General features: G+C 46.4%; 4 protein-coding genes across 5 annotated transcripts; 1 reads left to right on the forward strand and 3 right to left on the reverse strand.

Moving 5' to 3' along the window:
* Positions 1 to 986: 986 nt before the first annotated feature.
* On the reverse strand, positions 987 to 3,343 carry PSMB6 (proteasome 20S subunit beta 6). 2 transcript variants are annotated; one of them, XM_077163119.1, is made up of 6 exons: positions 3,194 to 3,343; positions 2,681 to 2,748; positions 1,910 to 2,041; positions 1,663 to 1,792; positions 1,315 to 1,459; positions 987 to 1,216 (listed from the first exon to the last, which is right to left on the reverse strand). In XM_077163119.1, the coding sequence occupies exons 1-6, from the start codon at positions 3,293 to 3,295 to the stop codon at positions 1,152 to 1,154; spliced, it is 642 nt and encodes a 213-aa protein (XP_077019234.1). In that variant the 5' UTR covers positions 3,296 to 3,343; the 3' UTR covers positions 987 to 1,151. The 2 variants fall into 2 exon arrangements, with proteins under 2 accessions (XP_077019234.1, XP_077019233.1); XM_077163118.1 differs by having other exon boundaries at positions 987 to 1,196; positions 3,194 to 3,342.
* Positions 3,344 to 5,529: 2,186 nt separating this feature from the next.
* Positions 5,530 to 7,578, reverse strand: GLTPD2 (glycolipid transfer protein domain containing 2). The gene is made up of 3 exons (XM_077165675.1): positions 7,225 to 7,578; positions 6,793 to 6,959; positions 5,530 to 6,691 (listed from the first exon to the last, which is right to left on the reverse strand). Exons 1-3 carry the CDS (start codon positions 7,501 to 7,503, stop codon positions 6,178 to 6,180), a joined length of 960 nt encoding a protein of 319 aa, XP_077021790.1. The 5' UTR covers positions 7,504 to 7,578; the 3' UTR covers positions 5,530 to 6,177.
* VMO1 (vitelline membrane outer layer 1 homolog) lies at positions 6,534 to 10,152 on the forward strand. The gene is made up of 4 exons (XM_077165676.1): positions 6,534 to 7,232; positions 7,377 to 9,327; positions 9,413 to 9,528; positions 9,789 to 10,152. The coding sequence occupies exons 2-4, from the start codon at positions 9,136 to 9,138 to the stop codon at positions 10,084 to 10,086; spliced, it is 606 nt and encodes a 201-aa protein (XP_077021791.1). The 5' UTR covers positions 6,534 to 7,232; positions 7,377 to 9,135; the 3' UTR covers positions 10,087 to 10,152.
* Positions 10,153 to 10,985: 833 nt separating this feature from the next.
* TM4SF5 (transmembrane 4 L six family member 5) lies at positions 10,986 to 16,912 on the reverse strand. Its single transcript, XM_077163120.1, has 5 exons — positions 16,560 to 16,912; positions 12,069 to 12,149; positions 11,588 to 11,724; positions 11,219 to 11,402; positions 10,986 to 11,143 (listed from the first exon to the last, which is right to left on the reverse strand). Exons 1-5 carry the CDS (start codon positions 16,728 to 16,730, stop codon positions 11,129 to 11,131), a joined length of 588 nt encoding a protein of 195 aa, XP_077019235.1. The 5' UTR covers positions 16,731 to 16,912; the 3' UTR covers positions 10,986 to 11,128.
* Between the last annotated feature and the right edge of the window lie 9,861 nt (positions 16,913 to 26,773).

Genomic DNA, 26,773 nt, shown 5'->3' on the forward strand with positions numbered 1-26,773 from the left:
GACTGGAGTAAAAAGAACGATTGGGGGGTTTTAGTTTAAGGTATATTAGAGAAGCTAGAGGGAAGTGCCTAAAACTGTAGAGCTGCATTCCAGTAGCCGTGTTTCTTGAAGATGATTGTATAATGATATAGCTTTCGCAATGTGACTGTGTGATTGTGAAAACTTTGTTCCTTTTATCTACCTTTTTGACAGATGAGTAAAACATAAGGATTAAAAATAAATAACAGGGGGAACAAATGTTAAAATAAATCTAGTGGATTGAAATGCTAGTGATGAATGAAAGGGTAGGGTAAGGGGTATGGTATGTATGAATTTTTTTCTGTTTTCTTTTTATTTCTTTTTCTGAATTGATGCAAATGTTCTAAGAAATGATCAAGATGATGAATATACAACTATGTGATAAAAAAACAAAACAAAAAACTAGAGGCTCACTCTTGTCCATCCGAATCACAGAAATGGAAGCAACTGAATAAAAAGAAACTGTGAATCATAAAAAAAAAAAAAAAATTCCATCTACAGATAAAGTCTGCCTTTCTCCCCAAACCCAAGAAAAGTTACTCTGCTGCTTCTAATCACAAGATGAGGTGACAGAGGTGAGTGTGGAGAGAGGGGATATTGAGGCTGGGTTGGAAGAGAGCTGCAATGAATCTGGCCTTAAGGCCGGTAGCTACCCATGTAGACTGGCAGGGAGCAGGCTAAGATGAAGTGACCTCTGCCTTAGCCACACTCTACCTGGGGCCCCTACCTCAATCACACACTGGTGGCATGAGGACCTGGATATAGTGAGGGAAAGGAAGTGTATGGAAGGTGGCCTAGCAAAAGAAGTTCAAAAATCACCTGTCCAGAGGCTTAGTGGGGAAATTATATATTCAAAAACTCCATCTCTTCACCAGCTCTCTCTGAGCTCAGTGTAGTGGTTTGCGAAAGGTAAGTGGGCCAGATAAGTTCAAGTCTGAGGTCAGGAAAAGAAGCTGAAGACACACAGATTCTTTTTGACAAACTGTTTATTGAATTTTGGGTCCTTATGGGGTTTCTCACTCTAGAAGCCTACTATTTAGGGGGTGGTAAAGTGGCGATGCTGAATTTGGGGATCTGGTCTCCCAAAAGTACCTGCCGCTCTACTCCTGATTCTGCAATGGCTGCCAGGCGGATTACCCCTCCACTGGAGCCATCCCGCTCCATGGCCAAAGCAAGAGCTGTGGATAAAAGGAGAAAATTGGGGTTAGATGCTGGACCTACTGCAAGGAATGAACAATATTGAGCTGGCTGGGTTGAAGAGTTAAAGCTCACAGGCCCAGAAATCCAAGTTCTCACCATTGGCAGTGAAGTGTAGACACTCTTCCTTGGTCATGCCCTCCCGGTAGGTAGCATCGACATAACCATAGATATAGGAGCTTCCGGAGCCTCCGATGGCAAAGGACTGCCTTACCATCATACCCCCCATGGGCACTGAGTACACCTGCCAGAGAGGGGAGGAATACAATCACCAGTTATACCCTCCCCCTGACAAGGGTACATTCACCTGTCCAGCATGGAATTGGTCTGGGGAGAGATAATACTAGGAATAAATGAGGTAAAGTATAAAAGGAAAAATTGAAAGTGGCCGTGGTGGGGAAAGGATCAAAGGTATGGCTCCAGTGTGCCATCCTCCTGAGGTCTGACCTGCCCTCCTTCTTGGGGGTCCCAGCCAGCAATGATCATTCCTGCCATCAGGTCTTCCCGGTATCGGTAACACATCTCCTTAAAGAGGCTGGCTGCTGTATGTACCAGTGGAGGCTCATTCAGTTCGATGCTAAAGAGTGAGGAAAGTCAAAGGGAAGGGAAGGTGTCAGGACCTGGAAGTCAGGCCATTTAACTCCTTAGGCCCCATCTCCCTTCAGATACTTGTCCCTCCCTTGCCCACAAGCACCTGTGGAAGCCAAGCTGATAAGTGACAGCATCAGCTACTGCCTGGGTATCAGCTGCTGAACCTGATCGGCAGCAAAAAATTCGGTCATGAATGGGGGTCAGCTTGTCAGTCACTCGATTGGCGATGTAGGACCTGCAGGATGACAGAATGGAGTAGGGGGAGAACTCCATTTATCTCTTACTCCCATTTCAACACCATCCACTCCCTCAAGGCACAAGAATAGAAATTCTAGTATAGGCATACCTTGGCGATATTGCAGGTTCGGTTCCAGACTACTTCAATAAAGTGAATATTTCAATAAAGTTTTATCTCAATAAAATGAATTTCTTTGTTTCCCAGTACATATAAAAGTTATGTTTACACTATACTGTAGCCTATTAAGTGGCAATAGCATTATTTCTGAAAGAACAGTATACATACTTCAATTAAAATGTGACACAGAGACACAAAGTGAGACATGCTATTGGAAAAATGGTGCCAAAAGACTTGCTCAATGCAAAGTTGCCACAAACCTTCAATTTGCAAAAAATACAATATCTGAGAAGCGCAAGAAAGAGAGTATGCCTATTAGTTCTCATCCAAGTTGAGGCTGGATGAAGAAGACTTTTGTAGGGATGTCACTAAAGGATGAGGGGAGGTGAAAATCGGTAGAAGCTGGCAAAAATCCTTATCTACCTTCCCACAGTGTTCTATGTAGGGCAAGAATGGGTTAGCAGGAAGGTCAGGGAAGGAAAGATGGGAGGGCCTTTAAAACAGTTATCCCGAGCTCACCCAGTGGTTGTCCTGGAGTCGGCCCCTAGAACCACGCCCCCGTCAAACTGCACGGCCATGATAGTGGTCTAGGAAAAGGGAGACAGGAATGAGTGTGGGCCTTTCCTCGTTCTCCAAGATGCATTAACTTCCATGATACTTCTACCCAGTTCCCGGGATACGAAACTCGTGTGCCCCCGACCCATTTTCATATCTCTCCGGGGCCTCCCCTCTGTCTCCCAAACACAGCACAGTTTCCAGAATCCCATCTCTCAAATCCCAAAAGGCCCTTTCTGGCTTTAACTCCTGGGGCTTGACTTACTCCGCAGTACCCTAGAACTCCCTGTTTCTGTCAACTCTCTACCGCCCACCACGAATGTCTCACACAACTCCAGCATCCTTGGAAAACTTGTCCCCCTATCTGAACCATATCACAGACTACTCTACCCCCAAGTTCTCCCAATCCACTCAGGCCTTATTCTTTCATAATTTCAAGTTTTGTGTACATCTTTACAACCCCGACCTCTTACTCACCCCTGTGGAAACTTCCCGGTTTTCCCAGTCGGGAGCGATCGCCTCCGGCCCCCAGGCCGGAGCCCACCCGGCTCCTCGAGAAGCTACTAAGGTTGCCGCCATCTTCCTCCTCTGGAGCTGCCACAAAGCAACTGTCGTAAAGCGCTAGGTCACTCTCTCTAGTCGCGCTTTGAGGCTTTCCGGGGGGGGGGGGTCGAAGATACACCATGGTTGACGGCAGGACGGAAAAGAACAGGCTACGGACGATTCTTTTGCGACAGTGAGCCCTTAGTAGCAGTGCTGCAGGCAATAATTTTTTAAATCTTCAAGGATTGTGTTTCTTATATCCCTGCGCGGTTCTGATCTGTCTTACGGGAGTTGTAGTTAACAGTTCTCTCAAGATGAATTGAATGTCTCTGGGTTGGAAGGTCCACACTGAGATTCTGAAGAAATTGAAGGCTCCTAAGCAAACACTATTTCTTGGCTTCTTCTCTATTAATAATTCCTTAATCGGATTGATGCTTTACACTTCTAATGCTTTCCACGTGTTTCCCTTCATTAGATCCTGGCAACATGATTGAACGTGATGCATGTGGAGAAAGAAGAGCAGGAGTTTTTTGGATTGCTTTTAGTATTCTGCTCTGCTTACTTTTTCTCTTATTTTACTTAAGGGGTAGTTGGCCAAGAAAGGTTAAGTGACTCTGATACATTCACATAAAATAGGGGAGGAGTCTGGCTGAAACCTAGGCAGGCCTCTATTTTTACACTTTCAATAAAGAGCTGTTGATCCTTGCTGGCCCCAAACCACTGGTTCAAGGCTGGAGGTATTTTGCTGCACGGGGATATTTGGCAATATCTGGAGACATTTTTGGTTGCTGCAGTGGGTGTGGAGGCTTGGGGGAGCAGCTACTACTGGCACCTATGAGGTAGAGGTAAGAGACGCTGCTAACCATCCCACAATAGAACTGCTCCCCTGCAACAAAGAATTATGCTGCTCACAATGTCACTATTGCTGAAGTTGAGAAACCTTGCCCTAAACCAAGCAATGGGGTTACAATATTGTTAAATGGGCTCCTTACCACACTCGTTCATCTCCACCAAACCATTCTATATGGCCAGAGCCCGTTTCTCTATCTTGAAAATCTGATCCAGACAATCCTCTGCTTAAAATGAGCTCTTAGGATAAGGTTCAAAGTCTGTAATATGTTTTATAAGGCCCTTCATGATCTTTCTCCTGCCCACCTACCCAGAACACATCCTCCTTTTCTTCTTTACTCTCTTGGTTCCTTACACCTGAAGTATTTGCTGTTCATGCATTCAACAAAAATTATTGAATGTCTACTAGGGCAGGCACTGTTTTAGGCACTAGCAGAACATCATGGACCAAAATAAAAATTCCTATTGCGAGAGACACAATAAACAAAATAAACCCTGAAATATAAATATGCCATGTATTAGATAGTGGATCAAACTACAAGACAAATAAAATAGGGAAGGGAGATAGGAAGTGTATTTGGTGGAGGAGTGTTAAAATTTTAGGAAGAATTATAATCAGGGATGGCATCACTGAGGAGGCAACAAGGAAGTGAGGGGGGAAGCCATTTGGCTATTGGGCAGAAAAGACTTCTGGACAAAGGGAACAGCAAATATAAAGGTCTTGAGGCAGGAGCCTGCTTGGCATGTTCAGTGAATAGCAAAAATGCCAATGTAGCTAGAGCAGAGTCAAATGTAGGGCCTTTAAGAAGACTTTTGCCTTTCTCAACTGAAAATATAATTCTGAAAAATATGCCTAAAATCATTAAAATTTTAGTCTGAGTTAGATGGGAAGGCATTGGAAGGTTTTGAACAGGGCAGTGACATGTTATAATCTACATTTTAAAGATCACTTTCCCTGCTGTATGAGTAATACACAGTAGGGAAAGCAAGGATGGATACAGAGAGACAGTTAGGAAGCTTCTAAATAATCCAGGTGATTGATAAAAGTAGCTTGGAGTAGGATGGTATCAAGGGACATCTAAGAAATGGTCAGTTTCTGATGTATTTGGTACAGCCACCAAGATTTGCTTACAGATTGGAAGTGAATGAAATGAGAAAGATTAGAGTCAAGGATGACTGCAAGGTTTTGGCCTAAGGACCTAGAAAAATTGTCATTTACCAAGCTAGCAAGGACTATGAGGGGAGTAGTTTGGGGGGTCGGGGGAGGGTAGTTACCTTTAGAAGCTCAGTTTTGGACATGCTAAGTTTGCTATGTTTAGGTGACATTCAAGTGCAGTCTGGAGTTCAAGGGAAAGTGGGTTGGGATTATAATTTGGGAAATATCAGTGTATAAAATGGCCAAACTCTTTCATTTTCTCGTTGTCATTTATTAAATATACAGTAATGGAGTTGAGGACTTGCTTGGTGTGATGAATGACACCCAGGTTTTAGGTTAGGGCAGCTGAAGGGAAGATAGTGCTGTCCTATTATTCACAGACATAGGAAACACAGGGGAGGTGGTGGGCTCCCTGTCGAATCTGTTGTGTTTACGGTGCTTGCAGTGTTTGCAGGAGGTGTCCAGGAAAGAGTAGGCTATACCGGGCTGGAGCTCAGGGGACGGGTCTAGGCTGGAGACTTGGCAACTAGTTGGCAAATGAAGTCATGGGAGTGGCTGAGATAGGCCGGAAGAAGCGTGAGTCCCTCGGCTGTCTGGAACAGGGATGACACATCTATCCGCATCCATTTTTTTCTTTCTCCCTTCAGCGCTTGCTGTCATCACACAAAACGTTGCACATCGACGATTGCCAAAAAATACTATTTATTCCCCACAGCTCCTCCCATCTACCCTGGAGCTACGGATGGGGGGAGGAGCCAAAAATTATCCGCCGCTGGGGGCGGGCCTTCGCGTGGTGACGCGATTTCCCAAAGAGGCGGGGCTTACCAGAGCTGCCCGGTCCCCCATCGTCGCCCACTCGGGCTGACTGCTCTTCCTATGGTCTAGCGCTCCTTCCCCGGCTGGTCAGCAGTTCTCAGACCAGGTGGAGCAGGCCGCGCTCAGCAAGCAGGCCTTGGGTGCGGTTGTAGACATCTTCCAGAGTGTTCGCGACCCCGGCCACCGCGGCCCGCGCATCCGCCTCTCTGGTTCCGGGACACGCCAGTTCGAGCAACCGGCCGCGACCCGGGAAGGCGAGGAAGGCGAGGCGGGCAGCCTGACGGATGAGCCAGGGGTGGTGCGGCGCCAGGGCGGTGCGGTAGGCGTCGCTGCACTGCACGCCTGCGTCCGGGCCTCCGACCGTCCCGGTCGCCACCCGGTGGAGGCAGAGCTGGGACCAGCGCAGCGCGCGGTGCAACAAGAGTATGGTGCCTGAGCCCGAGGTCCCGGGCCGCTCCAGCACTCCCGCCCGCCGCTCCCACGCCGCCATGGCTGCCAGCGTCCTGTAGTGTGCGGCCTCCGGACCGTGCACCCGGACCTCGAGGTCTGTGATCTTGGCGGAGGCCTCCCTTGTGGCGAAGGTGAAGATGGAGCCGAGGGGAATCAGGAACCTGTGTGTTTGGTGGTAGCAGGGATGGGGGAGAGGATTTGAGAGGGGAGGCTATAGCACCATACAGAGGTGGGGACTGGATGAGTGGAGGCGACCACTCACTTGACGAGCTCCCTCCATCCGGCCAGGTACTGAGACAACACCACATCGCCTTCCTTGTTCAGACTGGCGCGGAACTGTCCGGCCATGCGGCCCAGCAAACCGTGGGGGCCCAGACACTGAGGCTGTTCCCGCCCCGGGGCCTCCAGGGGTCCTGACTCTTGCTGGACCTGGGTCGGGGAGGAGGTAGACATGAGGGGAAAGGGGCGAGGGTAGATTCCCCAGACTGCTAGGCCTCCTAAGCCAAGCAGCCCAGTCGGACTCTAGAGAAATTGTTTCTAAGGTCCAGCTGGCGCCCCTCCCCCTGTGGCCCTCTCACAGGAGAGAAGAAACAAGTGCCTGGACCTGCCCTCCACCAGATCCTCCAGCTGGCTCCACCTCCCCCTGTTCAGGGTCCTGTCTGGGTTCCCAATCCCAACCCTTCACAGGGCGTACCTGGAAAGGTAGGGGTCCCTCAGGAATGCAGGACTGTGCCCCGGAACCACAGCCTGACAGCGTGCCTGGGAAAAGGCGAGGCAGGGCCCTGAGAGCTGGAGGAGGAAACTTGAGTCCAGAGGGCCTGGACTTCTGGGTCCCTCCCTCAACAGGTGGGGGAAGAGGCCACTCACGGAGGCTCCGAGTACTGAGATAAAGAAGCAGCAGCACGAAGATTACCAGAGGAATTGTGTGGCGTACACAGCGCCCCCGGGCCACGGGCAGCAGGGTGATGCCCATGGCTGCTGCTGGGACCACCAGCCCCTAGCTAGTCCGTGTCTCTCCGCCTCCAGAAGGGGAAGGAAGCCCACGGTCCCCAGAGGCACAAAGGGTTAATAATTAACCTTCTAAGGCCCCCTCCCCTGCACCTTGTGCCCTTTGCCCCAGAGGGCAGCTACACAGCTGATCTTGACAGATCAGATAAAGGGGATTTTGGGGACTCGGTAGCAATGACACATTTCTGCATTTTCCTTCCCTGTAGGGCCAATTTGCAGTAAGAGGTAGCCTGGCTATTGGTAAGAGAGGCCATGGTGTTCACCTTAAGTTAACTCTGCCTGAGTTCCCTCTACTGTAAATTGAGGATAATAATAGGTACTTTGTAGGCCTGTGTGAGGATTAAATGATAAAATATGTGAAAACATTGTAAATGGAAAAGTTTACCACAATTTCACCATAAATCTTACCTATTAAGTTTAAGCTTTGAGCACCTGGGATCCAGGGAACACCCACATCTAAATTCCTCATCCTATTCCCAGGGTACCTTGGCTTGATCTGGGTACATGGCTTCTCAATTACACACTTTAGGCTTTATCCTTTTACATTTCTGTGGTTTAAATTTTTAAATTCCAGATTAGCTCCTCATTCAGTCATTGAACAGACCTTTATTTAACCACTTCCACACACCAGACCCTGGTCTAGGCTTCAAGAATACAAAAGTGCCTTCACAGAGCTCAAGGTTCATTGGGCAGATTTTATCTATCATCTTCCTCACTGGAATGTGAGCCCTGGTGAAGACAGAGTTCTGTTTGTTTTTCTAAGCCACTGCTTCACTTCCAGCACTTAAAATATTGCCTGGGCCCAAACACACTATTAAGACTAAATAAATATTGAATAAACGACTGTGAATGAGGGACAAATGAAGGGCTGCCCTCTAGTGTGTGAGCCAAATTTTTAGGCAAATTAGGAGTCCATCTGGTGCGGGTGGAGGTGGGATGGAAGCATTTCAGGAGACGATTTGAGATGTGGCAGAAACAGCTTCTTCGCGGTTCTCGCCCCTATAAACTTCTTAAAAAATTGTTCCAGTCTGTGTGTGTATGTTTTTTTTTTTTTCTGGCCAGAGGAGGGGTGTTTCAGATTCTCAAAGAATCAGGGCCCCAGTGTCTAAAATCATTCCCAGCTGCATGGATTCTTGCCCTATCTGTCATTCTCAGGCCCGTCTCACATCCTGGATGAATGTTCCTGGGGTGGAACCTGACTCATGGTGGCACTGGTGGGATTCCCGATCATTCTCAGTCCAGTTCTGCATTTCCCTGTGTTGGAATGTTTTTCTGTTTGTTGGCTGTAACTTTTGGCAAGCTGCTTTTCCTTTCTGAGCTCCAATCACCTCTTCAAAAGAGAAAGATAGGATTAAATACGATACCTCTGCAAAGCCACAAGCACAATTCCTGTCCTAAGTAAACCTGTGTGGTGTTTATTTTAACTCCGGGGCCGGGGATCCTGGGACTCAGCGCAGGGAACCGAGTCTGTAGGGTTACCAGTACAGATTGGTTTGGGGTTTCACTTAATCTGGTTGGCAGTTCTGTAATCCGAGCCCTTTTGGGGCCCGAGGTGATATAAAGCCACCGTAAATCGGCCGGCTTGGGTGGCTGCGAGATGGAGTCAGGCGCGGGAGCTAAACTGCTGCTGCTGCTGCTGCTGTGGGTGACTCGCTGCGGACATGCAAGGTCGGGTGGGCCAAGCGACTACACGTCCGTCATCGAGGTGACCAACGGGGGCCCTTGGGGTGACTGGACATGGCCTGAAATGTGTCCTGACGGATTTTTCGCCAGTGGGTTCTCGACCAAGGTGGGTCTTGGACAGGGCGGAGGCTCGCAGGACCCTCAGAACCCAGAAACCTCAGAACCTCTTCCCTCCTCCCCTCGTCGCCCAGGTGGAGCCCCAACAAGGCATTCCTGGCGACGACACCGCCCTTAATGGGATCCGGCTACACTGCGCGCGCGGAAACGCAGAACGCAACACGCACGTGGTGGAGTCGCAATCTGGAAAGTGTGTGGGCGGGTGGGGTGGGGGTGGGCCGGGACTAAGGATTCCCTAGGGTGGGATAGAGTTCCCTTTCTTTCGATTGCAAACCCCTTCTGCCTGCGGGCAAGCTCTTCCAAAGCTGTGAGGCAGTTAAGGCCTGGGCGGAAGACCACCTGTACCCACCTCCTTAGGGTGAGGTGACTAGTCCTAACCCGCCTGGGTTGCACAACCTGGAGGTGCGGTGGGGGAGCCCGCGGGCCAGCGCGACTCTACTTTCTTCGCAGGTGGGGCGTGTGGAGTGAGCCGCTGTGGTGTCCCGGCGGGGGCTTCATCGTGGCCTTCTCGCTTCGCGTGGAGGCCCCGGTGACCCCCGGGGACAACACGGCGGCAAATAACATGCGTGTCCGCTGCTCCGACGGTGCAGAGCTGGAGGGACCTGGCCTGGTCTGGGGAGAATTTGGAAGTTGGAGCGATCCGTGCCCCAAAGGCGTGTGCGGTTTACAGACCAAGATCGAGCCTCCCAGAGGTCTCCGCGACGACACCGCGCTAAACGACGTGCGCTTCTTCTGCTGCCGTAGTTGACACCCTCATCGTCCACTCCCCACCCCCAAGATTTGGTCCACCTCTCACTAGTAAAGCTTCTGCGTCCTGGCTGTGGTCTTGCTTGTTAGGGGTGGGAAACTGCATTTCCTTGTCTTCCTTATTGGGCTAGGCCCGCATTCAGGTTTACTTTCAGTGGTCCGAGGCAGACTGCTAAAAGTTATGGTTCCCTAATCCTACAAATCTCACTCAACACACAATTTTGCATGCAAGTTAAGGAAGTCCTTGGCTTTCCGAGGGTATCCGTGGACCTCATGCCATCCTTAAGACCCTAGGTTGTCTTCTTTCTGAACCACCAGGAACCCCAGATTAGGAAACTTCTACAAATCAGCAGGTGAAAAACCTATAAGGACCATACGTCTGCATTTTCTAGACTGTAAAATGCTGAAGTGTCTTTTCTATAGCTTTCTTTCTTTTTTTTCTCCTCCCTGCAAAGTCAAACAGTGGCCTTTCAAAATAGTGTTTCTCACTTTAAGACCTTTGTCCTTGCTGCTGGCTCTGCCTGGAATCTCCCAGTCATATAGATGGTTAGTTAGTCCTTTTTTTTTTTCAGTTCAGTTTTCACCAGATTTCAGCTCGAATTTCACTTTCTCAGAGAAACTTTATCTACCTTATAAAAATATAGCCTCACCATCTATCAATATCTATCCCATTACCAAGGTAATTTTTAAAGGTGCTATCACTAATCGAAACAATCTATTACCTCTTAAAAACTGCCCACCTTCCACAACTGCACCCTTAAGTTCTTTAAGCTCATTGAACTTGTCTGTGTTGTTTACCTCCTGTTATCAGCGCACACTACTTGTCATTTAGGAAAATAAGCAGGATGCAAGGGCCCCAACCACGAGGGACCTAAGCCCAGGTTCATCACGAGGCTCTCAAATACTCTATGCACAGGGCACAATCTGAGACGAGGAGGAGCTCAGAGCAGTTTATTCCAACGAGCCAGAAGCGGGGTAGGGCAGAGACCCGCCAGACGAGCGTCCAGGAGCCATCAGGTGCAATGCGGGCGCTCAGCCGAGCCTCAGTGTGAGGCGCCCTGCAGAAGAAGAAAGTTGAGAACACACCCGGGAGCCAGCAGGTTCCCTCTACTTCCCCACCTCCCAGCGCCCACCTCTTTCTTCCTGCAATCGCCACAGAAGACCCCAAGGGTCGCGTTCACCAGCTGCACCCCGCACAGCACCAACTCCAGGCTCGAGGCGGCCACAAGCAGCGAGAAGAGCGTCACATTCCAGGGGACCACGCGAGGCGGCTTCAGACACCAACTCCACAGAGTGTCGTTGACCAAATAAGTCCCCCTGTGGGCGTGGCAGGGTTATGGGAGGAAAGGAGGTCACGCTTGCGTCCCAGAGGGATTGTGAAGGGCTCGCTTGGCCTACGTGCACGGAACTCTCTGGAAGCCCACCAGGCTTCCCGGTCCGCGAGGGAAGGGCAGGTGGGGGAGAGGCAGAGGATGGGGGACACGAATGCAGGCAAGGCTTACGCGAGGTTTTCGAAGGGATATTCCCACGTGCGGTTGGTTAGGCATTGGGGTCCAATTCGGAGCCCGGCTCCGGATACTGAGAGACAGTAGATGGCGCCAAACACCCCGAAGGCCGAGGAGAAGACGGAGCGCAGCATCTGGGTGTGCAGTGGGTGGTGAGAAGAGCCCTGCGATTGAATCTGGCTCCGCGTCTCACGTTACCCAAACTACCTTCGAGTCACATTAAAAATACATTTCCCGTCAGACCTCAGGGTCTGGGGTTAGGCTAATCCTAAAAGCCAGCAGCCTTGGAGGTTATGGGGGGTTGTAGTACCCTCTGCTGTAGCCCACAGAGATCTAAGACTTGTGGGTGCAAGGGAGGGGTGAGGTGGGGTCAGAGACTCTGCAAGCGAGCGCTCCAGGGGGACAGAGACTTTTGTTGTGGTTCTCTAGGACGAGTTCAAAGGCTGAGTGCTGAATTCTGCCTTAATTTGGATCTTACCCTGCAGCGATTTCCACAGCAGCCTGCACCACAGCAGCCCTTGCCACCTGCCCGAACAGCTGAAATTCCTGTACATAATACCTGTGTGAGGAGAGTCAGTGTGATAGCCTGTACCCCCAGATCTTCAAGTCTTTGATTTCATCAACGCTTACCTCCTCCAGGAAGTTACCTGTGATACCCTTTGGACCCTAGGAAGACATTATCTCTACTTCTGGAGCTCTGTTGGGCCATATCTTCATTTATTGTTATTTGTATGCCTACCTTATCTCCGCCCAGATTGTGGTCTCCTGGAGGGTAAGGGTCCAATCTCATTATATTACTCATACATTTTGACTCATAGTAGGTGCCCACTGAGCAGGAGTCAGAAGGCCTGAGTTCTAGTCCCAACCCTCTACTCATTTCACACTCCATGAATTGGTTCATGTCTCTTGGTCTCATTTTGTCCTGTGTAATATGGGCCTGTAAGACTTACCTCTCAGGGCTGTTCTCAGGATTCACGGAGGTAAGAGGTTGACTTGAGGTTAAGACTGGCTCACAGTAAATGCCCAATAACTGTAAATTCCCTCCTTTATCCACAACAGTGGGAAGCCAGGAAGGGGATGGCAGTGTTGGAGTCCCTGGTGAGGTGGGATTATGGTGAAAGGTTAGAGGAGTCTTTTAGTGGAGGCTCTTGAGATGTGAAGTGTGGGATTCCTGAGATTCAGCTTGTGGTCTTCTGTTCTTTCTTTCTCCCCTTGGCCTCCCTCACAAAGCCCATTCCCTCCAAGAGTGTCGGCTGTTTCCTCTACCGACAGTCACCTCCTGAACTGACACTTCTAGATACAAATCTAACTGTCTGCAGAGGATGTTCATTCAAATGTCTTGGTTTCGTCTTGAAGTCAGCCAACCTCATACTGACCTTGCAATATTCCCCAGATTCATCTCCCTTTGATTTTATTGTCTTCATCAGTAAATATCCCTTGGACCCCCAGGCTATAAAACTATAGTAGGAGCCTCTTCACCTAGCCAGACCTCAAATCTTATCAACTTTTCCTTAAATGGTTCTTAAATCTATTTATCCCTTCTCCTTTTTCACAGAGTCAGTCAGTCACTAATCACCTTTCATGAGGATGACTTTCTCAGCTTCTCTAACAGATTCTTGACCCCCCCCCCCACTTCATCCTACACGCCACCACCACCAGATTAAATTTAGTTTCCACCTTGTCATTTCTCTGCTCAAATCCTTTAGGGTCTCCTTACAGAGTAGGCCATCAAGACTGATCTTTTACAAGGCATTTAAGGCACTGTGGCTTTGACCTTTTCTTGTTTCACCAGGCTAGGTTCTTTGCCCATCTCCCATCTCTGGAATTCCATAGCTGTCTTTGCTTCCCTGTGTCTGACATACTTGGTACAGACAGCATTTCGTTCTTCTTCAGAGAAGACCTGAGCGTTTTCGTTCTTTTGTATCAGCCCACCTCACAAAAACATCTACTGAGTTGAATTAACTTTACCCCAAACAAGGCTCTTTATTCCCTCTTCTATTTCTCATGGCAGGCCCAGGATAAGTGCTGATGCCCTGGCTAAGCCTCTCTGGTGAGGTCACTTACTGGGGAGGTTCCTGGATCCAAGGACAACTAGGATTGCATTCTGCATTTACAAATTCTGAGTGACCTCTCGGTTTGAGATTTTTACTTTGTTGGCTGAGCTTCTCTGTGGTGCTCTCCGCCATCTCCTTGTCTTAGTGTAAAGAGTAGGGTAATGTTCAAATGTAAGAGGAAATGCTGAATTTATAGCTGAAATCTGTTCTCTTTTCTTTGTCTCTCTGGCCACTGGTCAAGCCACTATCATTTCTCCTGGACAGCTTCAGGCACCTCAGTCTGGTCTTCCTGCATCTGTTGACCGCCTATTAACCATTCTTCACACAGCGGCCAGAAGGATCTTCTTAAATCCCTCCAACTGAATGTGGAGAAACTGGAACTGTCATACATTGTTGGTGAGGGTGAAATTGGTACAAGATCTTTGGAAACTGTTTGGCAATACCCATTCGGACTGAAGATTGAGCACATTTTATAAATCAGCAGTTCTGCTCCCAGGAATACACCCAGCAGACATGCCCACACTTGCTCCCCTAAAGACAGCTGCAAGAATGCTTATGACAGCGTTGTTTGTAATAACCCCCCACTGGGAACTATCCAAGTGTCTGTCATCAGTAGAATGCTTAAATAAATGGCGATACATTCATGCAATGGGATGCATAAGAAATAATAAACTACCGCTACATGTAAGAATATAGATGATTCAGAAAACATAATTTGAGCTAAAGAAGCCAGATTCAGAAGAGTACATACTGCATGATGCCATTCATGTAAAGAATAAAACAAGCAAAACTAAACTATCATGTTAGAAGTCAGGATAATGGTTACCCTTGTTGGTTAGGAGGGAGGGGTTTCATGCCTAGTGAAAGATATATCTGGAATTTTAGTAGCTGTCTCTTTCTTGATCTGGGTGCTGGTTCCATGGCGTATTCACTTTGTGAAAATTCACTAAGGATCCAGGCACTTGTCTATATTATTTAAATGATAAGTTCCAAAAAAGTTGAGAAATTTCGAAAAAGGTCAAAATAAATCCTTTGATGATTTTCTCTTGTAGTTAAAAGAAAACCCAGCTTCCTCACTGTGACTTTGTCCTGCCCATGACCACCCAGATCTCATTAAACCTCAGCTGCACCAGCTGCCTGTCTGACCCTCATAGGTGCAGAGCCTGTGCTGGCCTCCTGGATGGCCTCCCTGGATGCCAGCATCCCCATCCCCACCCCCGGCATGGGTAGGCCCCGGGAATTGAACCCAGGTCTCCAGCACAGCAGGCAAGAATTCTGCCACTGAGCCACCGTTTCACCACCCAGCCACCATTGCATCACCCAGCCTCAGGCTTTCGTACCTGCCAGCCCACCCTACCCCACCCTATTCCTTTTCACATTCAGGTGGGGTCTCAGTTCAGACACCGCATCTAGAGGCCTTCCTTGAAAAGGCTGTAAAAAGTCGCCTATTACCTTGCTCTAGGTCTTTAACACAGCAATCTGTTTTATTTTCTTAGGGGTCACTAAAACCATCTGAAGTCATCTTTCTTATTTATTTACTTCATTCATTCAATGACTATTAATCGAGTGCCTGCTAAGTGCAAGGCAGCGATCTAGGCACTGGGCGCACAGTTGTCAACAAAACCGGCAGTCCCTGCTCTTGGGGAGCTTGCCGGCCTTGCGTCCTTGACACTGTTAGCCTCATCCATGGGGGACACATGCTTCAGGACGTGCAGGGACCTTGTCTGTGTCCCCGTGGTGCAGCATGATGCTGTGTGTCCAGACTGCTGTGGGCGTGGTGGGGGAGTGGGAGGCGGAGTGGGGAAGGTAGCTGTGAATGGGTTTGCTGCGAGGACATCCTGGGGGATCTCCCCAGAAGCAGGCCAGGTAGACTGGGGAGAATGGGGGCCGATTTAGACTGGGGAAGGGGCATGATGCAAGTGTATAAGATTGTGCCACGTAGGAGTGCGCTGAGGTCAGTGGAATGGGGTGGAGTCATCAATCCATGCATCAATCCATGCAGGAGGGAGTAGGAGAAAAGGTCCCACAGGGTAGAAAGAGGCTCTGGGTTTAAAGAGGTTTCCCCATCTAGGTAATAGATGTGTGACCAGCAAAAGGGACAAAGGTGGGACCTCTCTCTCTCAGAGAACTTTCATAAATCAACTGTCCTGAGAAAGGGGAACTGTGCTGGGTAGGTCTTTTGTCTTCATTCCTGAAGATGTTAACCTGGCTTGACCTACAAAAACCTCCCTTATGTGGGGAGGGAGTTGGAGCATGGGGGTTCAGGAATCTGCGTCTCCCCTTCCTCCACTTCTCCGGATACAGCCTCATCACAGGGAAGACTTAGGGGCATCTTCTCCACCATACTGACCTAGGTGGGGTTTCTTCCACAGAGCGGGCAGCCAGCATTGTGGGCCAAGAGCGGGCAAGGAAGCAGGGCACGGTGACGCCAAGCCACCCTCCCTGACCCCGTGTCTCCAGGTGGACGTGACACATCCGCGATGTCGCTCCCTGGCTCCACACATTTTCACCCACGCCCCCCTTCATGCCCATGATTATCCTGCCCTGATAACCTCCCACACAACCAGCTGTCCTTCTGCCTCACCCCTTGCAGTGAGATATCCCAGCACCAGCTCAACGGAAGGGGTGGGGGTGGGGGGTTAGGACACACTCCCTCCCAGAAGGGAAAAGTGAGGCTCCTTCCTTCTTGCTCCAGGGCATCCTACAGAGTGCCAGTGTGGGGACCGGGGAGAGGAGGCAGAGGGGTGGGGAGAGGGGGAGATCTCTGTTCCCACCAAGCCACTGCCATCTCTTCCCAGGCTGCCGTCTTTCTCCGCACCCTCTCCCTCTCCCTCCTGTCTAGAACCCCTCAGAGTGGCACCTAGCCCCCTGGCCCGCGTCCCCTTCCCCCCCACCCCCACCTCCAGTCTTCTCACCATCAGGCCCCCGCCGAGGAAGCCTGCCATGAGCCAGACATGCAAGCTGAGATGTCCGGTCCAGCCGGTCTCCCCGTTAGGCACCAGCAGGAGGGCATTGGCCACGATGCAGACCAGGGACAGGGGGAGGAGGGAGAGCCCCACGCACCGGGCACACTTCCCCGTGCACATGACGAGTGGCAGGTGAAAGTGAGCCCGTGAGCTCCGGATCCGGAGGAAAACAAAGCTGACGCCAGGAGCAAAGGTCGGGGAGGAGGTGTGGCAGAAACTGGCAGGATGAGAGGCAGGGAGAGAGGCAGGAGAGAAGAACTGAGGAGGTGGGCCCCGAGGGGCTGCAACCCAGTGAGATGAAGGGAAGGATGTGGTGGAGGAGATGGGAGAGCTTATCACACAAAGGAAGTTGCCTGGGGCTGGCGCCCGCTTCCTCTTTTCTGCACACATCTTCCCACAGTCCCTCCACAGCCCCCAGTTCCCTGCCCACAGTGACTTAGCTGGGCCCCTCAGTGTCCCTGGGCCGGAGTTGCCTGATTGGTATCAAGGGTTTGGTGATGCCACTTGCTTCGTGGGCCAGTGGTGAGGATTCATAGGGACAAAGTGAAAAGTATTTTGTAAACCAGGAGGCACTAAACAGAAGTGTGGTAGCCTCATCGATTCTACCAGCAGTCACACAGAGAGGGTTCCTCCTGGGAAGAAACCGAGAAGATGGTAGCGGGAATGCCTTGTCCTTTACAGCACTCGTTTCTCTTCTGGTAGAAAGCATCTCCGTCTGTCCTTGGGGAGCCCCGCCTCTTGTTGAGGCCACCACCTGTCCCTCCTGACCGACTTCTGGCTGATTAGCTCATTCCACTCCCCTGGCCTCAGACACGGCCATCTGGTCCGCACCAGTCCCCCGAGAATCCATTTCTGTGTCTTCGTTGGCATGCTGAGTTAAAGAAATTCTGTCTCCATTGGGGTGCCGATGTTGCCGGTGGCATTTCATCGCCTGAGGGAGGGTTCGCTCACCAGTGAAGAAAAAAAGGGGGTGCACAGGTATTTCAGTGGTAGTATGCTCGCCTGCCATGCGGGAAATCCGGGCTCAGTTCCCAGCCCATGCACCACCACCACCCCCCCAAAAAAAGAAAAGAAAAAAAAAACCAAGTCAACCCATTTCAGAGTATCTGCCTTGAGAAGCCCTGCAGACTAAAACCCAAATGTCAGCCTCTGTGAGGGATCCCCCACTATCTATATAAGACAGAAGGAACTAGATTGAGAAAAATGGATGATGAACTTATTGCAGGGCACCTGAAGAAAAGAAAATATTCTGAACCTCCCCTACTATCTGCCTCTGACTCAGTCAGTTATTGTGATATCTGAGATTTGGTCTTGCTTCTGTTGTCTTGTCTAATGATTTTTATTTTTTTAATCTTTTCATGTTGTTTCTAATATTTTCTCTCTCTTTTCATTAAAGGTTTTATTATTCTTCAGTGGCAGTTGCGATTTTACAGGAAATTCATGCAGAAAGTACAGAGTTCCCATATTAAACCCCCCCGTATTTTTCCTCTTGTTCACATTTTGCATTAGTGTGGTATGTTTGTTATGGTTGATGAATCAATCTTATTAAAATTTTTATATTATTAATTAAAGTCCATAGTCTACATTAAGGTTCATTCTTTGTGTTGTATAATTCTATGGTAATTTTTTAATCCCCAAAGAGAATTGAGTTTTTAAAGAGAAGGATATCTCAAACTTTCCCACTTCTGTGATGATTATTTTCCATTAGTTTGTGGGTAGATTTTTACAAATAACTGCAGAAACTCTGTTTGCTAGATCTCGATTCTACTAGCAAGCTGGTTACACCAAAGAGCGGTAAAATTAACTATTAAAGGGATAGCAACAAACATTCAGCAAAAAAATCTTAGCTCTATTAAAGCAAGAGGTTTTTCTATTTTCTTTCTCTGCACCTACACCCTCCCTGATGACTTTCAGTAGCCTTCAGATTGTTGGCAAAATGAACATGTCAGCTTTCATTGTACATCACTGCCCAGCTGTATTAGTCAGGGTTGTCTAGAGAAACAGAAACAACAGGAGATATCTGTAAATAAGAGATTTATAAAAGTATCTCATGCAGCCACGGGAATGCTAGAGTCAAAATCTGTAGGGCAGGCTGTGAAGCTGGCAACTCTGTTGAAGGGTCTCAACAAATTCCACGGGAGAGGCTCGCTGGCTAAAGAAGCATGAAAATTCTTTTTCCTTAGAAGTCTTCAGCTAACTGGATCAAATCCAAATGATGAGGTTTTCTTGCTTGCAGAAGGCATGCCCTTAAATTGATTGTAGATGTAATCTGCTACCGCTGCAATCAACTGACTTGATGATTTAATAAACCAGCCTTCCGGTTTATCAACCAGCCACTAAAATAACCTTGCAGAAACGGTTAGGCCACTGCTTGCCTGACCAGACAACTGGGTATCATCACCTGGCCAAACTGACACCAGAAACCTAATCGTCACACCATCTAAAATGGGATTTTTTCTTTTTTTTGGTGCATGGGCTGGTAATAGAACCGGGGTCTACCTCATAGTCTGCAAAAATTCTACCACTGAACTGCCGATGCACATCTAAAATGTTCATCAATAATAAGATCAAATTATTTGTTTCTTGATTTGTTTTATAGATATAGCTATCTCTGTTCCACAGATCATTTCTTTACATGACTGTGAATCTTCCTGCTCACATCTTGGCTGATATTGCTACCCTGTGACAGCACATTTCACCTGAACCCGAAACAGAGTTCACAAACAGGCAAGTTGCCTTCTTTCAGAGAATGCTCCCCTCAAGGCATGCAAGGACACCTGCAGTAACAAGAGGCCCCAGGACTGTGTTCCTGGCTAGAGTAGAATCCCATGGCAGCACTGGGGGTGGCTCCAAGGACAGAGCTCCATCAGGAAACGGTTTGGACTCCAGCTCAAAAAGAAACACATGCAGTTTGGAAACTTGGCTCACAGACTACCAGCTGTCAGAATCTAGACAAGTTACTTCATCTCTGTATGCTCCAATTTTTCATCTCTGAATCTGGCTACTGGGATCAACTCTCACATTTTTTCTGGCAGCCCAAGATATGTACAGTTCTATGGTATTTAAAAATTTTTTTATTGTGGTAATGTAATACATCATCAAGTTTCCCATTTTAAATTTTCAGAGTTGCAAAAGTATCCTTTAACTTGTTACCCTGCCTGTTTCCAAGGTGCCTCAGAATGCCTGTCACAGCTGCAGCCTCCTTTGAGGAGTTCTATATGAAGTTGTTTCCCATTTTAGAGCCATATGGTCATGTAACCCTGGGGTAACAACTGAACTCTGCTCCAATTCTTCAGTCCTCCCTGTATCCATGCTTTTTGTTATGTGATTTTGTAGTCTCTCCCCCTAGAGGTTGAATGCATCTCCCACCAGGTGGGCCAAATGGAATATGGGCATAAGTAACAATTTGCCCAGTTTTGAGCCTAGGTTCAAAGAGGCGATACATGTTGCCTCTTCCCATCTCGTGCCACTGTCATTGCCACGGGAAGATCGTGCCCAAGTTAGCCCACTGGTAGAAGGAAGATGGAGAATACAGGGAAAATGTCCAGATCAGTCCCAGCCTAGATGAGCTGACCTCCAACCAAACTGCAGATGTGTGAGTGAAATAAATGTTTATATATATATTTTTTGTCACTAAGACTTTGTGGTTGGTTGTTACCTGGGTTACCTGACTGATCCAGGCCCCATTGTCCAGGCCACCACTGAATGAACCTGGAATGAGTATATGACCTAAAAGCAGGCACATAGAGACCTGTGTGAGGCAGCTTAAGGTAAGAACTCTGCCAAACAGAGGTTCCTTAACTGAACAATGACTGCTCGATCAATTGGATCTTCATTCTTGGGAATGCTGACTGTGAGGCAGTCTGAGAGAATCAGCAGAGAAGGGTGGCTTAAAATTGAGAGATGTGTAAAGAAAGAAGTAAACAAAAGCCATATTTAAGGCTGGGAATGGTGGCTCAGTGGCAGAATTCTCTCCTGCCATGCTGAAGACCCGGGTTCAATTCTCAGAGCCTGCCCATGCCCCCCCAAAAATATAAAATAAAATAAAATAAAATAAAATAAAATAAAAATTTTAAAGCTATATTTACTGGAAGATTTAGAAGAAATTCTTAGGAAGGATTTTGGCGACCTCACTAGAATATTCCAGAGCAACTTAGGGTAAAGAAAAGGCTGAGATGAAAAGATGCTAGCATGTATTTGGGGGAGAAAGGAAAAATTGCAAGAAAACCAATAAGCATAAAGAGAATTATGGCCCACATCTGAAGCACTAAAGAACAGAATTGCAACTGGGGAAAAGTGACGGAGTGATGCAGAGGACAGACTTGAGAAATTCTCGAATTCAGAGTACAAGGTAGAAAAAAAGGACCAGAGATGATAAAACGGTGAAAGGGAAGATGATTGGTGTGGGGAGAGAACAGAAATATATGGTAAAGAAACCGGCTGCTCCCAAAGGCAAGAACAGAGCGGCTGGAGGTGGTGCTACAGGTTAAACGTCTGTGCCGGGAGGAAAGGTCACTGAGCTTAGATTAGCTTGTTTAGCAGGTTGAGGCATATTGTGTTGCAAGTAAATTATTAAAAGTGAACTGAATCCAGACTCATCTTGATAAAATAATGCAATTAAAGGATGTGTCTAGACCAAATTAAGAAGGCTACTTTGACAGGAACAAAAGGCAATCTCGCCCCAGACTTTTCTGCAATAGTAAATGGCAGAAGACTGAGGATCATCGTCTGTAACTGCAACAGGAGATAAGTAATGACACATCCAAGTTGTTTTTTATGTGTGATGGGCAACAATTGCATTTCTAAAAATACTCAGGTTCAGAAATTCTACCATGTTCTTCTCTTTCTCCATATACATATATTTTTGTTAAATATCAAATAGTCCTTGTTCATTGCTCATACACTAAGGCATTAATTTAGGAAAAAAGAGAATCAATTTCTTATGTTCTCTGGAACTTTTCCTGGTTCTTTAACATTAAAATTTTGATTGGAGAAGGATTGGAGATTAAATTACTGGTGTTTGGCTCAGAACAGTTTCCTTGTGTAAAAATAGCTAACATTTTAGATTAAAGTCATAACAGGAGTCATCAGACCAGAATTAGAATCATTCTTTTGATAATGATTATAATAATTCAGTTTATGTTTTGAGTTCTAATACAGCAAGTAAAGGCACTCTTTCAGAATGCTGTCCCCAGAGATATCTTTGGCATCCACCCTGGGGTGGGAAGGGTCCCCTCTTGGCGCAGTTGGAACCCCTTAGGGGCAGCCGTGTTTGATCAGCATCATTTAGTCATGCAAGGCTTTTAAACTATTGGAGTCTTCTGTTGTTTGTTCTTAACTTTAATCACTTGGTAATAAAAATTTCTTAGAGAAAATAAATCATTTTGGAACATGTTACACTTTCCTCAGACCAGAAACTAAGATAACGTGTTATACAATTAGCCACAAATACAGGCAATACAGGCCTTTACAACTAATCACAGATAACAGTCCTCGAGCTTTTTGCCCATACCAAGTGTTGTCTAAAGCACGTCTATGTAGCAATTAGGCCCTGTCACCACTGTGCTGAGTTCACAAGCCTGTTGTAGCCTGCAGCATCCCTGTCACTTCTCAAGCTCTCCTCTCCTGCTACGCTTTAGTTCCTGGCGGTAGTTAAAACCTTCTATCACTTCCATAGCTACTGCTGGTACTGGAAGCACCATAGCTACCTTGGTTTTGTGGTTTGACAAAATCTAGGCCACATAAGGGCTAAAGCTTCTGCCTTCAAGGTTTTACCTCTAATGGGTCCAAAATTTGAAGATTGATTGATTCTTGTAATCGCCAGAATCATTGTAGTTTCCATCACCTGCAAAACTGCTTTCCTCATTACCAAATCCATTATAGCCATCCCCATCACCACCTTATCATACACCACCTCAGCTGCCAATATAGCCACCACAACGACTGAAGTTTTCTCTTCCACCAAAGTTGTCATTCCTGCCACAGCCACCCCCACAACCACCCCCAAACTTTCCAGAACCACCCCAGCCCCTTTGGCTGGGTGAAGCACCCACTGTCTCTTGCTTAGACAGTGCTTTCCTACTCCACAGTTGTAGCCATTCCCAGGAGGGTATTTCTGAATGACAATCTTATCCACAGAGTCATGGGCGCCAAAGCATTTTAACTATTTTTTAAGTAGATAATTCAGTGGCGTTAATTACATTTACAATGTTGTGCTACTGTCAGCACCATCTGTTAACAATATGTTTCCATCACCCAGACAGTCACTCTGTACCCATTAAGCAATAACTCTCACTTTTATAACCATGGAAAAGTTAAAACTTTCATGACCATGGAAAAGGTAAAATCAGAGGCTTAAAATACAGAATATAGAGGAGTTAGTGATACATGGAAGCTAGAGATGGGTGAACCGGTTAGCTAATGAGGTTGAACTCCAGTGTAAGGGAACAGATAGGAGCGAAGGTAATTCTCCAGTGGGTCTAGAAGTAATATTGCCATATTGAAGATGAACAAGATTGAAAGAGCTTGTATAGACCTTGTGCCCCACTGATTAACACTAGAAACACTAGAAAGTCGTTTTTGCAAGAACTACTTCAAAGTTATGATTCGTGTACAAAGGGTGTTTAAGTCCAGGGTACAGGGGGGAAACTGCTATTGCATGCTATGAGCTATGTTCAGAAGGAAACCATCAGCACTAGCACAGCAACAGCAGAGGCAAATAATGGGAGGAGGGACAAGAGTTAAGAGGTTTAGATTTCCTATTTGACGAGGATGTGTTTATTGGTTTTCTTCCTTTTGGGGACAATGAAATTATCTAAAATTGAGAGTGGTGATGGACTGTGGACTTTGGGCTCTCTACATGATGCCTGATGAACACAGGTGGCTGAAGGATGCACTGACAGAGAAGCATATTGGCGAACGATGGTGTATACTGATGAACGAAGACTGTGCTGCTAAAAAAGGAACAAAGTCGTGAGGCATGCAACGATGTGAATGAACCTGTGAGACATTTGGTGAGGTAAAATAAGCCAGAAACAAAGGAACAATGGTATGGTCTCCTTTAGAAAATGCTTACAAGAAAGCAGGGGCCTAGCTTGTGAGCTTTTAGAGCAGACACATTTAGTCTGGAGTGGTGATTATTATTTCAGAATTTCGAGAGGCTGTTTTATATATATATAGTTAGAGATAAGAATGAAGCTGATCAGGTTGAGTTAAAGTAATTCAGAACACAGGGAGAAGGAAGATAATGTCTATATTTTAGAACCACACATACTCTTCGAGACCAAAGAAAGAAAGGTTTATCTGGCCTGGAACTGAAATTTTCTGTAGTGCATGATCTAACTTAACCTATCTGTATAACTCATTTGAACAATTGAAACACAGAGACCCCAGAATAAGAAAGAGGCCCTTTAATCTGGTACAGCATTATGTGATGCCTGGATATATCCTATAATATATTGAACAGATAATAAAAAAAGTACTGGCAAAACCCCTTGAGGGATGAGAGAAAAAATATGGAACTATTAAACTTTACCATTAAGAAATTCCCTGACTTCTGGGTCAAGATGGCGGCTTAACAACATATGCGTTTTAGTTCGTCCTCCAGAACAACTACTAAATAGCCAGAAACAGTACAGAACAGCTCCCGGAGCCACGATAGTGACTGAACACACAGTGTACCCCAGTCTGGACCAGTTGGACCGGCTGCGAGCACCCCCCAGAACCCAGGGAGAGTCTGCCAAAGTTAAAGGTACCGCATCATCTTATGCTGGTGGGACCTGCAGTCAGACAAGCGCCACAAACAGGGCAGGATAAGAAAAACAGAGTCCAGAGACTTCACAGGAAAGTCTTTCAACCTGCTGGGTCTCACTCTCAGGGAAAACTGACGCAGGTGACTCTTTCCTCCTGATAGGAGGCCAGTTTGGTATGGGAAAATCTGGTTGGGGTCTACATTATCTAAGTAGACCCTCCTAAGTGTGTGTGTGTGGGGAAGGCACCACACAAGCAGAGCAAGAAACAAGAAAACAAGAACAGAAAAATTCTCCTCTGTTAAACAAAACTTAAGCTAAAGGTCCAGATAAAGCTGAATGGAATGACAAAGAACAGACAGACAACAAATTCATCCAGCAAGAAAACCCTAGATAAAAGAAGTGAAAGCAATCTCCAGGATAAACTAATTAAGGTAATTAAATGCCTAGACGCCAGCAAAAAATGACAAATTACACTAGGAAAATTGAAGATATGGCCCAATCAAAGGAGCAAACCAGCAATTCAAATGACATACAGGAGCTGAAACAATTAATTCAGAATGTACGAACAGACATGGAAAACCTCATCAAAAACCAAATCAATGAATTGAGGGAGGATATAAAGAAGGCAAGGAAAGAACAAAAAGAAGAAACTGAAAGTCTGAAAAAAAAATCACAGAACTTATGGGAATGAAAGACACAGTAGAAGAGATGAAAAAAAAAAACAATGGAAACCTACAATGGTAGATTTCGAGAGACAGAACATAGGATTTCTAAACTGGAGGACGGAACATCTGAAATCCGACAAGAAACAGAAACTATAGGAAAAAAAATGGAAAAATATGAGCAGGGACTCAGGGAATTGAAAGACAATATGAAGCGCATGAATATACGTGTTGTGGGTGTCCCAGAAGGAGAAGAGAAGGGAAAATGAGGAGAAAAACTAATGGAGGAAATTATCACTGAAAATTTCCCAACTCTTATAAAAGATTTAAAATTACAGATCCAAGAAGTGCAGCATACCCCAAAGAGAATAGATCCAAATAGACATACTCCAAGACATTTAATAATCAGAATGTCAGAGGTCAAAGAGAAAGAGAGGATCTTGAAAGCAGCAAGAGAAAAGCAATCTATCATATACAAGGGAAGCCCAATAAGACTATGCGCAGATCTCTCAGCAGAAACCATGGAGGCGAGAAGACAGTGGCATAATATATTTAAATTATTAAAAGAGAAAAACTGCCAACCAAGAATTCTATATCCAGAAAAATTGTCCTTCAAAAATGAGATAGAAATTAAAACATTTTCAGACAAAAAATCACTGAGAGAATTTGTGACCAAGAGACCAGCTCTGCAAGAAATACTAAAGGAAACACTACAGACAGATACAAAGACAGAAGAGAGAGGTGTGGAGAAGAGTGTAGAAAGGAAGACTATGAGTAAAGATAAAAAGAAGGAAAATGAGATATGACATATAAAATCCAGAAGGCAAAATAGTAGAAGAAAGTACTACCCATGCAGTAATAACACTGAATGTTAATAGATTAAACTCTCCAATCAAAAGACATAGTCTGGCAGAATGGATTAAAAAACAGGACCCATCTATAGGCTGTCTCTACTCAAAGGACACGAGGCCAAGGACACAAATGGATATTTATACACCAACGTTTATAGCAGCATTATTAACAATTACCAAGAGATGGAAACAGACAAAATGTCCATCAACAGACAGTTGGCTAAACAAACTGTGACATTTACATAAGATGGAATATTATGCAGCTGTAAGGCAGAATAAAGTTATGAAGTATGTAGCAACATGAATGGCCCTTAAGGACATTATGCTGAGTGTAATTAGCCAGAAACAAAAGGACAAATACTGTATGGTCTCACTGATATGAACTGACATTAGTGAATAAACTTGGAATATTTCCTTGGTAACAGAGACCATCAGGAGATAGAAATAGGGTAAGATATTGGGTAATTGGAGCTGAAGGGATACAGATTGTGCAACAGGACTGAATATAAAAACTCAGAAATGGACAGCACAATATTACCTAACTGTAATACAATTATGTTAAAACACTGAATGAAACTGCATATGAGAATGATAGAGGGAGGAGGGCTGGGGCATAAATGAAATCACAAAGAAAGATAGATGATAAAGATTGAGATGGTGTAATCTAGGAATGCCTAGAGTGTATAATGATAGTGACTAAATGTACAAATTTAAAAAATATTTTTGCATGAGGAAGAACAAAAGAATGCCATTACTGCAGTGTGCTGAAAATAGATGGTAATTAATATTTAAAAATTTCAACTAATGTGTGAGACTAAAGCAAAAAATGTTTGTTTGGTACAAATCTATACTTTGACTAGTGCATCTCCTAATATAACTTATGTAGATAGTTGATTGAA

Source organism: Tamandua tetradactyla, chromosome 6 (genome assembly GCF_023851605.1).
Source record: "Tamandua tetradactyla isolate mTamTet1 chromosome 6, mTamTet1.pri, whole genome shotgun sequence".
In the NCBI taxonomy this organism is placed as follows: Eukaryota; Metazoa; Chordata; class Mammalia; order Pilosa; family Myrmecophagidae; genus Tamandua; species Tamandua tetradactyla.

Coding starts and splice junctions, on each gene's coding strand:
- PSMB6 (XM_077163118.1), bottom strand. CDS start 3,295: ATGGCGGCAACCTTAGTAGCTTCTCGAGGAGCCGGGTGGGCTCCGGCC. Junction 2,749..3,193: donor ACCGGGAAGTTTCCACAGGG/GTGAGTAAGAGG, acceptor CCCTTTTCCTAG/ACCACTATCATGGCCGTGCA. Junction 1,460..1,662: donor ACCCCCAAGAAGGAGGGCAG/GTCAGACCTCAG, acceptor CCTCTCTGGCAG/GTGTACTCAGTGCCCATGGG.
- GLTPD2 (XM_077165675.1), bottom strand. CDS start 7,503: ATGGGCATCACCCTGCTGCCCGTGGCCCGGGGGCGCTGTGTACGCCAC. Junction 6,960..7,224: donor AGGGACCCCTACCTTTCCAG/GTACGCCCTGTG, acceptor TCCCCGACCCAG/GTCCAGCAAGAGTCAGGACC. Junction 6,692..6,792: donor GGATGGAGGGAGCTCGTCAA/GTGAGTGGTCGC, acceptor CCAAACACACAG/GTTCCTGATTCCCCTCGGCT.
- VMO1 (XM_077165676.1), top strand. CDS start 9,136: ATGGAGTCAGGCGCGGGAGCTAAACTGCTGCTGCTGCTGCTGCTGTGG. Junction 9,328..9,412: donor CCAGTGGGTTCTCGACCAAG/GTGGGTCTTGGA, acceptor CTCGTCGCCCAG/GTGGAGCCCCAACAAGGCAT. Junction 9,529..9,788: donor GTGGAGTCGCAATCTGGAAA/GTGTGTGGGCGG, acceptor CTTTCTTCGCAG/GTGGGGCGTGTGGAGTGAGC.
- TM4SF5 (XM_077163120.1), bottom strand. CDS start 16,730: ATGTGCACGGGGAAGTGTGCCCGGTGCGTGGGGCTCTCCCTCCTCCCC. Junction 11,725..12,068: donor GCTGTGGAAATCGCTGCAGG/GTAAGATCCAAA, acceptor CTGCACACCCAG/ATGCTGCGCTCCGTCTTCTC. Junction 11,403..11,587: donor TATCCCTTCGAAAACCTCGC/GTAAGCCTTGCC, acceptor CCACGCCCACAG/GGGGACTTATTTGGTCAACG.